This window comes from Pecten maximus, unplaced genomic scaffold (assembly GCF_902652985.1).
Source record: "Pecten maximus unplaced genomic scaffold, xPecMax1.1, whole genome shotgun sequence".
Lineage (NCBI taxonomy): Eukaryota > Metazoa > Mollusca > Bivalvia > Pectinida > Pectinidae > Pecten > Pecten maximus.
The window spans coordinates 1-13,559 of NW_022980781.1; the positions used below are offsets into that span (position 1 = coordinate 1).

Below are 13,559 nucleotides of genomic sequence, written 5' to 3' on the forward strand. Positions count from 1 at the left end.
ATCCACCAAAAAAGTGGGGGGGTCCCCAAACCCTTGGCTATGGAAATCCTTTCCCTAAGTAGGGGGGGATACAAATCCTATGGCTACAGAAATCAGCTTATCTCACATAAAGTAGGGGGGATACAAATCCTATGGCTATAGAAATCAGCTTATCTCACATAAAGTAGGGGGGATACAAATCCTGGATACAAATCCTATGGCTATAGAAATCAGCTTATCTCACATAAAGTAGGGGGGATACAATTCCTATGGCTATAGAAATCAGCTTATCTCACATAAAGTAGGGGGGATACAAATCCTATGGCTATAGAAATCAGCTTATCTCACATAAAGTAGGGGGGGGGATACAAATCCTATGGCTATAGAAATCAGCTTATCTCACATAAAGTAGGGGGGATACAAATCCTATGGCTACAGAAATCAGCTTATCTCACATAAAGTAGGGGGGATACAAATCCTATGGCTATAGAAATATCAGCTTATCTCACATAAAGTAGGGGGGATACAAATCCTATGGCTACAGAAATCAGCTTACCTTAGATAAAGTAGGGGATACAAATCCTATATATATGCCTAGGAAGAAATAAGCTGATCCGACATACAGGAAAAGTGATGCAAATACTCTTAGAGAAAGGATGCAAGATAATTAAAGATTGAATGGGTATTCTGAAAAACACTCCAAATTTCACCTTCTACCAGGCCAAAATAACATGTTATCAATTATGTGAAAACATGAATTTTTGCTCATTAATGTATCTGGTATATTTTGTGAATGAAGAAAATCCTACTTCAACCAAAAAGTTATTTATGTAAAAAATCCATATATATGTCTAATTTCTGAAAAATGAAAAAATGGTATGTATACATTTAATAAAGACAAATAATCAGCAGGTAATTCTATCCATTTATATAGAACAATAACAGGTAATAATTTTACTTTTATATACATATCATATTATATATTATAATAGTTAATACTGAAGAAATATTGACAATATAATACTGGTAATAATATATTTGAACAGTCATTAATACATGTGAAAGTAAGTGAAACATAAATACAAAGTTTGATGAGATATTTCTTTCGACTCAACATGTTTTAATATTTAAGTTTATATAAAGCCTTTTTAAAAATAATGCTTGTCACAACACAAACCATCCACATTCACACCTGTCAAGTCCATGGCCTGATGATTGTGTACATCACACCTTGACTCCATTCATGACTGCTCCCCGCCCCCTCCCTAATTGTCATCAAAGACTCACCAGGTAAGCAAACAGGTAAGAACATCGACACATTTTACACATGCATATGTATGTAACCCCGGTGTAGTATGGTATTTTGACCCCCATGGTAAATTGACCCCAGGGTCAAAATACCATTATGGTATTTTGACCCCGGGGTCATTTCACCATGATTCAAAATACCATGCTACACCGGTAAATACTAGCCGCAATATACCGCTCGACTACAGAGATCTTCTCTTTAGCTCAATCGGTTGAGCTTAAGACAAGTACATGTAAGCCAGAGGTCCTGGGTTCGATCCCTAGCGGAGGCAGGGATTTAAATTTAATTAATCATGCACTCTGTTACAATGGCGCCCATGTATAAAGTAAACTGGGAACCAAACTGTATATAATCATCATGTTTGCTGTCACCGGACGTGTCATGGTTAGATCGATCAATATATATACATTCCTCCAATACTATAAAAACTCTTTTAATCCTCCAATTATGAAAAAAGAAATTCAATTATACTGTATTAGTACAGAAAATCAATATATTGAACACCCATGTACTGCTAGAGTTTTATATGGTTGGGGGGGGGGGGTACTTTTCCTATTGGGGGGGGGAGGATACAAATCCTATGGTCAGTTTTAGTATCCGGATACAAATCCTATGGGGGTACTTATCTTATAAGGCAGGGGAGTATCCGAGAAAACCGGAATACCCAGGGAAAAAAACGAAACACATGGTCAGTCAGGTGATCCCATATCATTTCATGTTAGATCAGGAATCAAGTCCCACCTGCCTAGGTGACAGGCAAGTTACTATTGTGCCATCCGTCAACCCTTTCAACTAACTTTCATCGAAATCATTCAAGAAACATAGGAGTTACTTTCACAAAGAATTGAGTATTTGTATGTTTTCCAGAAAGTTAGAGTGATTCTATCACAATAACTTTCCCAGCAAGGGAGCTTTATGTAGTTAGGCACCTGTGACGACCTTATACTGACTTTCCCAGCAGAAGGCCCTTCTGTATGCTGTGTGTGATCTTTGCTGAAATAGTAATTTTTTTTAATAAAGAATATCTGTTATATTTTAATTTTCACTCAAACAATCATTGTTTAATTATCTTACTATCAAAGTCATTACTATCACTTTTTAAAATATAACTTTCATTGAAAAATATTTATAAAAAAAAATCTGGTATTTTTGCTTTCATTTTCAATTTCATCTTTTTTAAAAATGCAATACAAAATATTTGCATATGGTTGTCATTGTCCTTATCACGGACATAAACACTAAGCACGGATATTTTTATCAAATTTCCTGTACTACATGTATTTTTATTGACAATAGAAAAGTAAAGATGGAAATTAAACTCTATATAGTAAATTGAGGATTTCTCATTACCGTCAATATATTATGGAATATATACATCAAGTTCAATAATTTGAAAGTTTAAGCCAGTCAAGTCGCATATCAAATTATCTTATAAGTTAAACCAATTTCCTATAACAGAACGCTACATATCTGAACCACTCAGGTCACACTTTGTTAAGTTAAATGTTCAGATATAACCAGTAAACTTAAGACGTACACAAGGCAAAAATTCTGATATATGGCATTCTACCATACATTGATATGAGAAACAGAACTATTTATCACATAAATTGTGCAAAATACCACATTTATCCTCATATTGGCCCTGTTCCCTTGGGTAATGGTTCCCTGCAAGAAGGACACCTGCTGTCCCCATTGGATGATCTTGTGATGCGACTAAATTTGGGATATTATTTTTTCTCTTCTTTATAAGAAAACTCTTTCTTATGTCTTTTTTGACACTACCACAAATTTGACTTTTATTTGAGCGTTCGCCCCTGTGAGGACAGCTTTTGGCTGTGTCCCCCGGCCGAGACATACCAGAGTCTTTGAAAATGGTAGTTGCGACTCGTGCAGAATATTCCGCATTTTGGGAGTGGATTGACTGTGTGGCCTGTTGTCAGTATAATGTGACCGGGTGGGGAGTCCTAGCTGCTGAGTGTCTCCAGCAGTATGTTTTTTCAGTGAGACAGCACTATAAAGATGGCATCAGTTCCGCCCTATCACAAGGAGACAAAACAAGACCCTACCACAGCCTCCCAAAACACACACACACATATACCTCACAAGTATGTATCTCAAACACAGGGGAGGACATCTATAAATAACCATAGCAACTGTTGAAAGGACATCTCACAATACCAAACCAAATCATTTTAAGTGTAAAAGTTTACTATTAAAGCTTACGGAGGACTTATTTGTGAATCACTTTTACCATATTATTTTAAATTTGGTGATTATGCAAAAATGAAGAGGGTGGCTTATTTATTAGCTACTGTAGTTTATTAGTGCCTTAAAATGGTTATCTCAAATTAATTTCTATGTAAGGGGGATTTCAAGTTGAAGAATGGGCCATGCAGGTATATCATGAAACTGAATATTATCAGGTAAGATACTTACCCATACACTTGTTGAATCCTTTGGGTTTTGACTTCCATTGCACAAACACTATATACACTGGAATACCAGTTAGCCACACTCCAAGACCAAGACCAATCCTTTTAGGGGCAGCGACCACACACATTACCAGCAGGATCGCATTGACAGCCAAAACCGTCACAGCCATCACAAGGTTAGCCTGAAATATTTATAACTAGCTATAGGTCAGTCGGAAATAGTTATAACTAGGTTAGACTGAAATAGTTATCACTAGGTTAGCTTAAAACAGTTTTAACTAGGTTAGCCTAACATAGTTATAACTAGGTTAGTCTGAAATAGTTATAACTAGGTAAACCTGAAACAGTTATAACTAGGTTAGTCTGATAGAGATATACAGTGTAACTAGGTTAGTCTGCAAGGTTAGCCTGAAACAGTTATAATTAGGTTAGCCTGAAATAGTTATAACTGGGTTAGCCCCGATATTTATAACTAGGTTAGCCTGATACAGTTATGAGTAGGTTATCCTGATAGAGTTATAACTAGGTTAACCTGAAAAAGTTAAAACTATGTTAGCCTGAAAAAGGTATAACTAGGTTAGAATGAGATAGATTTCAGTCTCAGTACTGCCTATTAAACAAGGAATGTCCACAGACATATCAAATTATTGTCTCAGTATTGGCTGCTTTAAAACAAACACGTTCAGTTGGCTTACGGGGTATTGCCTATATATAGTCAGTGAATTTTAAATAAATCTCGTTTGTATCAACACTGCCTTACGAGAGTCAAGCCATGGCCAACTCGGCCTACCTTAAATGGTCTGTTGATGTCTGGTTGGGTCTTGCGTAAGTACAACTGAGCAGATATGACACATATACTGAGGATCGTAGAGAAAACCTGAATAAACTCCATAAATGTTGTCAGTCCTCCCGTCACCAGCATGACCAGGGACCAGGCACTCTGTAACAAACACATAATATCTGAAAAGATGTTTTAACTTTAACATCATGATCAACAGGAATTGAAAACTGTTCACTAGATTATAAAAGAAGAGGCCCAAGGGCCTTAACCGTCATCTGACTCTAAATTAAAGACCTTAAAAAAAAATACTATTGTAGTATGCATTCTCTGTATCAGGTATAGTGGCACTGTTGGCCATGGTGGCCATCTTGGAATTTGGATCAACCAGAAAATAACAACACTTGATCAAGACTATCTGGGGATCATTTCTGGTAAAATAGAGCTGAATCCCACAGGTGGAATTTGAGAAGAAGTTTGAAATAGGTGTTGTTCAGGAAAACCATGACTGCGCAATCATGTAACAAAATGACCGCCGTGGCTGCCATGTCAAAGTTTTTACGAGGCTGAAAAATAACAACACTTTGTTGGCTCTTCTTCCTTAACATCCTCACCAATTTCCAGCTCAATCACACCAGTGGAACTGGAGAAGAAGTTTAAATTGTGTTTTTCAAGATGGCTGCCATGGCGGCCATCTTGGATTTCTGACCGACCTGAAAAATAACAACACTTGGTCAGGACCATCTCAGGATCATTTCTGGTTAGAGCTGAATCCCACTGATGGAATTTGAGAAGAAGTTTGAAATAGGTGTTGTTCGGAATAACCATGATTGTGCAATCATGTTACAAATTGGCCGCCATGGCTGCCATGTTAAAAGTTTTTACGAGGCCTAAAAATAACAACACTTTGTTGGCTCTCCTCCTTAACATCCTCACCAACTTCCAGCTCAATCGCACCAGTGGAACTGGAGAAGAAGTTTAAAATGTGTTTTTCAAGATGGTTGCCATGGTGGCCATCTTGGATTTCTGACCGACTTGAAAAATAACAACACTTGGTCAGGACCATCTCAGGATCATTTCTGGTAAGTAAGAACTGAATCCCACTGTCGGAATTTGAATAGAAGTTTGAAATAGGTGTTGTCTAGAAAAACCAGGATTGCGCAATCATGTTACAAAATGGCCACCGTGGCTGCCATGTCAAAGTTTTTACGAAGCCGAAAAATAACAACACTTTGTTGGCTCTCCTTCCTTAACATCTTCACCAATTTCCAGCTCAATGGCACCAGTGGAACTGGAGAAGAAGTTTAAAATGTGTTTTTCAAGATGGCTTCCATGGCGGCCATCTTGGATTTCTGACCGACCTGAAAATAACAACACTTCCTCAGGACCATCCCAGGATCATTTCAGGCAAGTTTCAGCTCAATCTCACCAGTGGAACTTGAGAAGAAGTTTCAAATGTGTTTTCAAAATGGCGGCTTTGGCGGCCATTTTGGATTTCAAACTGACCCGAAAAATAACAAAACTTTGTCAGGACCATCTCAGCATCATTTCAGGCAAGTTTCAGCTCAATCCCACTGGTGGAACTTGAGAAGAAGTTTGCAATGTGAAAAGTTTACGCACGGCGGACGAAACATGATGACTATAAGTCATCCTGACCCTTCGGGTCAGATGACCTAAAAAGTGTCTATTTCCTTTGTCAAGCAACGAGTGCAAATGACCAGGGGCCGCGATAGCTCAGTCAGTTAGAGTGCCGGCCAAGAAATCTCAGGTGAGGGGGCCGCGATAGCTCAGTCGGTTAGAGTGCCGGCCAAGAAATCTCAGGTGAGGGGGCAGCGATAGCTCAGTCGGTTAGAGTGCCGGCAAGAAATCTCAGGTGAGGGGGCCGCAAATAGGTCAGTCTGTTAGAGTGCGGGGCCAGGAAATCTCAGTTGAGGTGGCCATGATAGCTCAGTCGTTTAGAGTGCCGGCCAAGAAATCGCAGGTGAGGGGACCGCAATAGCTCAGTCGGTTAGAGTGTCAGCCACGTAATCTCGGGTGAAGATCCAAGATACCTTGTTCAACACTCCCTACCCGTGTCAGTTTGTGTATCTCGAGAAGCTGAGGAATAGGCCAGCATGAGCTGTTGTGGTTGTGTCCCTTGGCAAGAAACTTCACCCTAATTGTTCTGGATGGCATGTGACAGACCTCCAGTATGTTGTTCATTGAGGTAGTCACCAACTACTACAAGGAGACCCCGCCTCAAAATGACCCTGGCTGTTCACAGGGAGATAAACCAAGCGAACAAACAAACTGAGTCTTGACAACTGTTCACTATTCGTTGATAGGACAAAAATGTGAAGTATGAAGCTGTCAAATTGTCAAAACTTGATAACACTCCAATATAATTGTGCAGGTGGTCTAACAATGGGTGGTTTTATATCCATTCCGTCCCTTATGTTAAAATATTTAAAACATCTCCAATCCCTCAGATTACCTGCAATAGTAATGTGCTATTCCTACGAAAATGTCTCATGACAATTTTCCAGCTGACTAAACGCTTTTGTACCATAAAAAAAATAGCACTTCATTGTATTATCAAATCTTACATTTGGAAAATTCTGTGTCACGGAAATATTAAAACACCATGAAATAATATGATGCAACTAGAAAAATTAAATTATAAATAAAAGAATTTTGTTACCATGACGATGATGGCTGCCCAGGGTGTAAGGAACCGTACATGTAGTGTTCCAAGTATCAAAGGGGCGTGTCCATTTCTGGCTCCTGCAAATAAGATTCTGTGGAAAGACATTTAAACATGATTAATATTGATAAGAATCTTCACTGTCAAAAAGCTGAGGCCCAGGAGGAAGGCACATGAAAAATATTCCAATTTATTTGAGATGTACCGGTAATACAGGAATTGGCAACATTGTGCAACAATGTGATTTGGCACCATAAAATTAACTGCATGGTTTGGTTTTGTATGTATTGTTTAACATGCTATCAACAGCTATGGTCATTGAAGAACAGCCTCCGATTTGAGCGAGATGTATGCATGCAGAACAAGTAAGACATTACGAAGAAGACAGTTGTTTAACAATAAGAAAATAATAAAATCCCAATTTTAGTTGCACTAATGGACGGTGAATGTTACTAAACAAACAAAAGTCTAACCTGAATGCTTGATGTCTGACTTTGAATGTCACTATTGCATAGCGGCGTAACGCAGCACAAAAACAACACCTGTCAGTCATTCTGATTTTTGATCAGTCGCAAATTTAATTATACACAACTTGGAACCAAGGGGGGCACCTGCATACAAGATATGAGGAAGATTCAAAAGGTGTCTTCTTAGAAAATTTCATAACACACTTCAACTGTCAAACTGACTAATGAACTAACTATCAAACTTCAAGCACTTTTCCAGCATTTACAATAATGTATTTCTGAATCAGCACTTTCCAAACCCTGCTCTGAAATTCAACCACTTTTTAAGGTCTGTACAATCTATGTATCTGGTACTTCCCAATTAGTTTTTACTTGTGAAGCAAAGTTTATCAACCAAATCAATAATTTCACAATTCCCTAGCATGATATGGTTTAATTTCTAGGCATTAAAATTTGCAATTTTAGAGTTATTTCTCCGACAAGGATCAAATGTAGTGTTATACCTTGAATGTCCCATGATGCTGGCATTTAAGACTCCCACACAGCACAACCCCACGAGGATGGAAATGACTGGTGTCATCGGCGGGTACAGCATGTCTGTAAAAATCTGCAAAAGAGGACATAAAAAAGGTCCAATGTGCCTGTATAACATTTTAGTTCTTCCTGTCAAAATTTACATGCCATCGCAATTAACAATTTACATTAACATATCTAGATCTGTAAAAATCTACAGAAGAGATATAAAAAAGGTCCAATGTGCCTGTATAATATTTCAATTCTTCCTGTCAAATTTAAGTGCCATTGCAATTAACATTTTACATTAACACATCAAGATCTGTAAAAATCTACAGAAGAGACATAAAAAAGGTCCAATGTGCCTGTATAATATTTTAGTTCTTCCTATCCAAATTTGCATGCCATTGCAATCAACAATTTTCCTGGTGAATACATTTAGTTGAACATTCTGACCCTTTATATTATGACCACTGTGCTTACTGACGTCCTTGAAAGAAAATGCCTGTCTAATCTGACCCTTGAATACTCTGAGATTGTGAGGCTGTCAAATCCGACACTGGTTAATATTCTGACATCCTCTCTTACCATAGACCCAAGTATTCTGACATCCTGTCTAATCTGACCTTTGAAAGTTTAGACTTCATGTCTAATCCAACACCTGGGTATTCTGATATCCTGTCTAATAAGATACTTGGGTATTCTGACATGTCTAATCTAACACCTGAGTATTCTTACATCCTGTCTAATCTGACACCTGATCATTCTTACATCCTGTCTAATCCAACACCTGAGTATTCCGACATCATGCCTAATCCAACACCTCAACATTCTGACATCCTGTCTAATCCAACACCTGAGTATTCTGACATACTGTCTTACAATATAATACCTCCCATTAGACAGGAGAGATTATTGAACTGGAGCAAAGTATAGAAATGGTTTAAAACAGATTTCTAATACTTTTCCAATCAATATTTTCATGATTTGTTCAAAACTTGTACATACTAACCACTGCTATAGCGTCTGTATGAAGGATCTGGTGAGGTGACAAAACGATGAAATAAGCGAGGTTTGTGAGGATGTATTTCAGGACGATAATGGCAAAGGACAAATACACAGCTCGAGGAGCATCTCTGTAAAAAAATTACAAAAAAACAAAGAACTACAACAATTGCAAAACAGGTAAAAAGATATATAAACATATACTTACACTCTCATTGGCCCGGATGGAAACGTATGAGGATGTTATAATTACTGTAAGACAAAACTGAAGAAACTGGTTGGGTAAGTGTACCCAGGGATTTTTCTCACTGGTTTGGGAAGGGGTCTTTTTGTCTCTTTTTAGGAAGAAAATTTGGGAATTTTGTTCATGAGTAAGCTGTTTTGGGATTTGCTTAAAATATGAAATAATTTCAATTGTGAATGGGGCCCATTAACAGTCCCAAAAAGCCCTCAGAAAAAACCCTGGTACCTCATACCTTTTCACGTCCGCATGATCTGGGATACACTTCACCGACCTGTGACAATCATAGCTTCAATATTATTGTAACCCTGATAAGTACTACAAGTAGCTGCAATATACCACTTGGCTAGAGGGATCTCTTTAGCTCAATCGGTTGAGCCTATAAGCTAGTAAGCCAGAGGTTTTGAGTTCTATTCCTAGCGAAGGAAGTGATTTTGATTTAATTAATCATGCATTCCAGCTACATTGGTGCCCATGTAGGGAATTTGGGAAAATACTCAGTCTTGCTCCACAAGCATATCGTTGTTAACCTTGGAAAAACCTGAGGAAAAGTTCTTTCCTAGAGGGGGAGTATGCAATCCTGAAAAATACTAGTCCCAATATACTGCTCGGCTAGAGAGATCTTGTCTTTAGCTTGATTGGTTGAGCATAAAGCTAGTAAGCCAGAGGTCCTGGGTTTAACCCCTAGTGGGGGTAGTCATTTTAATTTGATTAATCATGTGCTCTGTTATATTATCTGAACATCTAGGACAGGGCCCCGCAAAAGCACTCGTCCGCTTGTCCTGACACATAGATTTTGCCGACGGACGAGTGATTTTGATTTTCAACTTGTCCGTCGGACGAGTAGAATTTTTCTATGTTATTTCAGTATTCGTTAATAAAATTGCTTAACAATAAATGCATTGTTAGTTATGTATCCTTTTTTGTGCCATTACTATGAAAAATAGTAAAATTACTGCATAATAGCAGGTAAGTGGGCCTATCTTTGTCTGTAGATCAGAAGTCCATGTACGATGACTGATAACCTCCGAGTGTTCCGGTTGACATGTAAGTATAATGGGTGTTGTCCGAGGATGTCTGAATAAAAATGGCTCAACGAAAATTGGATTGTTTTTCCGGACTAGTGAATTCTTTGTTCGGATGAGTACTTTCAACCAGGCCACTAGTCCGATGGACGAGTGATTTTGAAAGTTTGCCCTGGGCCCTGAAGGGTATGAAATCTATTTTCTTACCTTCCCGGATCTCTCACTTCTTCCATTAGACTACAGAGAACCTGCCTTAAAAAAAGATACAAAATTATACAATTGCTTCATAACTTACTTTGAGTTGTAATGCAATTTTTTCATTGGTTTACCTGTATTTAATCTGTCCATAAAATATTACACCAAAAAAAATGAGCACATGTTTTGATGACATCATACTTAAATGAACTGTTTTCCATAAAGATGCATTGATTTTTGTGATTTCATACAACTGTCCGCTTCTATCTTACAAAGTTATTGACGACCATTAAAGTATTGTTTGCCTTCCAATATGCAAATATCATACTTGGAATTGAGATTAAAATGAGTTTCTTCGCAGCAAATGACACACGGAAAATTTGAAACTTAGTCTAGATCTGTGCTTAGTCAAAATTAAAATCATTGCTTCATAGAAAAAACACTCTTTCCTTTGGTAAATTAATTTTCATTAAACGTACATTTGTATACACAATTTTTTTTTTTTTTTTTTTTAACATTTGGTAGTAAGGATTGAATGAGATAATAATCCATATATAGACCAAAAACCCCCCAAAAAAAATTGCACTCTTTACCTAAACCGCTCAAGTGTATTCAGATTGAAGTTCAATGTTTGGTCTATACATCCATAAACCAATATACTTTGTTCAATCCTCAAACAAAAAACAGGTGTGTCTTAGCTGGTGAAGATGAGGAGTGCAAGATTTTAAGAGAAATATATCTTTACATATTTTTTGGATATACATGTACAGTATATATTATTGATAATATTTTTATTCTATAAGCTCTAGTTGTTTTCTGATGCTTATTATATAACCCTGGTGAATACTAGCCGCAATATACCGCATGGCTAGAGAGATCTTCTCTTTAGCTCGATCAGTTGAGCGCAAGACTAGTAAGCCAGAGGTCACGGGTTCGATCCCTAGCAAGGGCAGTGATTTAGATTAAATTAATCATGTGCTATATGTTACACTTATAAATTCTATCATCATGTATAATCATTTAAGATTCCTACACCTTTTATTGTAGATTGCAATTTATTTATATTTTATTCATAATGTATACATACATATATATAATTATTATAAGATTGGGTGCAAACAAGGCAGATAACTCACCATCCCCCGTAGGTGAAAATTGAGAAAAATATGGCCATGGCTAAATTTCCTGCCTCTAGACTCTCTGCTGTCTTTGGGAAAGCATTTACTAAGTTTTCTGTCTCACCTTCAAGTAAAATTGATACAATATATAAGTTTTTTAAAGAAAAATGAACAACATTTTGTATTTTGAATGTTGGTCTTCCATTCAGGGCAAGTTCAAGGTCATGAGTGAAGGTTAATGCTGTACATACATGTTAAGGTCATGCATGCACATAAAGGTCATCCACAGCCTCAGTCAAAAAAATGTCAAGGTCACACTAACTTGAAGGTCATAAAATAGTCTCAGTCAAATAAATGTCAAGGTCACATCGATCATTAACATATTTCTTTATTTGGTGATGAGTAACATATAAGACACCTCCTAATTTGGTAATGAGCATCTAACAGTGATTTCCTTATTTGGTAATGAGTATAACATACAATGAACTTAAACTTCCTTATTTGGTAATGAGCAATGTATCTCCTTATTTGGTAATGAGTAAACCACAATGATCTCTTTATTTGGTAATGAGTAAACCACAATGATCTCCTTATTTGGTAATGAGTAGCATACAATGATCTCCTTATTTGGTAATGAGTAACATACAATGTTCTCCTTATTTGGTAATGAGTAACATACAATGTTCTCCTTATTTGGTAATGAGTAACCCACAATGATCTCCTTATTTGGTAATGAGTAGCATACAATGGTTTCCTTATTAGGTAATTGAGTAACAAACAATGATCATATTTGGTTATAATGAGTAGTGAATTATTTGTTAACACTTTCACCCCTGCTGACCATATTGGACATCAATAATGAATGGCAGAGTCCACTAAAGTTTCTTAGGGTTGAAAGGGTTAATGAGTAATGTATTTCCTTATTTGGTTATGAGTAACCACCTTTTTACCTTGGATCAGGCGAACTATTCCTCCAGTTATGATAATTAGGAGAGCAATGATTTTGGTGAGGGAGAGAAACGCCTGTACCTTGGTCACATACTTCATATAGACACAGTTGAGGGCCACCAAAGTCACTGAAACATACAGAGTCTGCTTAAATCAACGTTTTTAGGGATGGAGAAAGTGTAAATTAACAAAGGTAAATGTAATCAATTAGCACATTATATAATTAGCAGTGTAAATGGAACAGGTCTGTGTGACTTCTTAGCTGCATTTAGGCTATATTGCAGGGATAACTCTGGAGGGGGCCATGGGGTAATTTGCCCCATATTTTCCAAAATGGCCCACCAAAACTTACAAATTTCTTCAATTTTCTATGTTTTGGCCAATAATATTTCTGAAATCTTATCAAAATGGCCCATGATTTTGGGTCCAGGGCGAACCCTGATATTGTCTCTGAAACTCAGCTAACAGAGCATGCTTCTTCGGCTTAAAAGGCAACACTTAGATACCCAGGAGGGATATCGGTGTCCAAAAATCTTATCTTTTCTCTACTTTTCTCCTCTTTTTTCTTCACAATTTTTTGTCATGTCAACATGAAGTATTCATAAAATATAACTGAGGATAAGTTCTAAATTTGAACACGACTAGAGACAATATATTAATAATCGTTGTATGTTGTAGAATAGGGGTGTTTAACGTGTATACAATTTTATTCTCTGATTTAGTCCTATCAAATTTAAAGCTTCGAAGGTTCATATCATGATTTACGTTTATTATACGATATTTACATTTTTGTTATTTGTCAAAGTTCGACAAATAACAAAAATGTAAATATCTGATAATAAACGCTAAAAATCATGATATGA

General features: G+C 37.0%; 1 protein-coding gene across 1 annotated transcript; it reads right to left on the reverse strand.

The window, feature by feature from the left end:
• Positions 1–1,908: 1,908 nt before the first annotated feature.
• Positions 1,909–12,824, reverse strand: LOC117319695 (cystine/glutamate transporter-like). The gene is made up of 9 exons (XM_033874461.1): positions 12,699–12,824; positions 11,767–11,872; positions 10,643–10,687; positions 9,177–9,300; positions 8,155–8,258; positions 7,182–7,278; positions 4,514–4,663; positions 3,728–3,905; positions 1,909–2,281 (listed from the first exon to the last, which is right to left on the reverse strand). Exons 1-9 carry the CDS (start codon positions 12,793–12,795, stop codon positions 2,229–2,231), a joined length of 954 nt encoding a protein of 317 aa, XP_033730352.1. The 5' UTR covers positions 12,796–12,824; the 3' UTR covers positions 1,909–2,228.
• Positions 12,825–13,559: the final 735 nt, after the last annotated feature.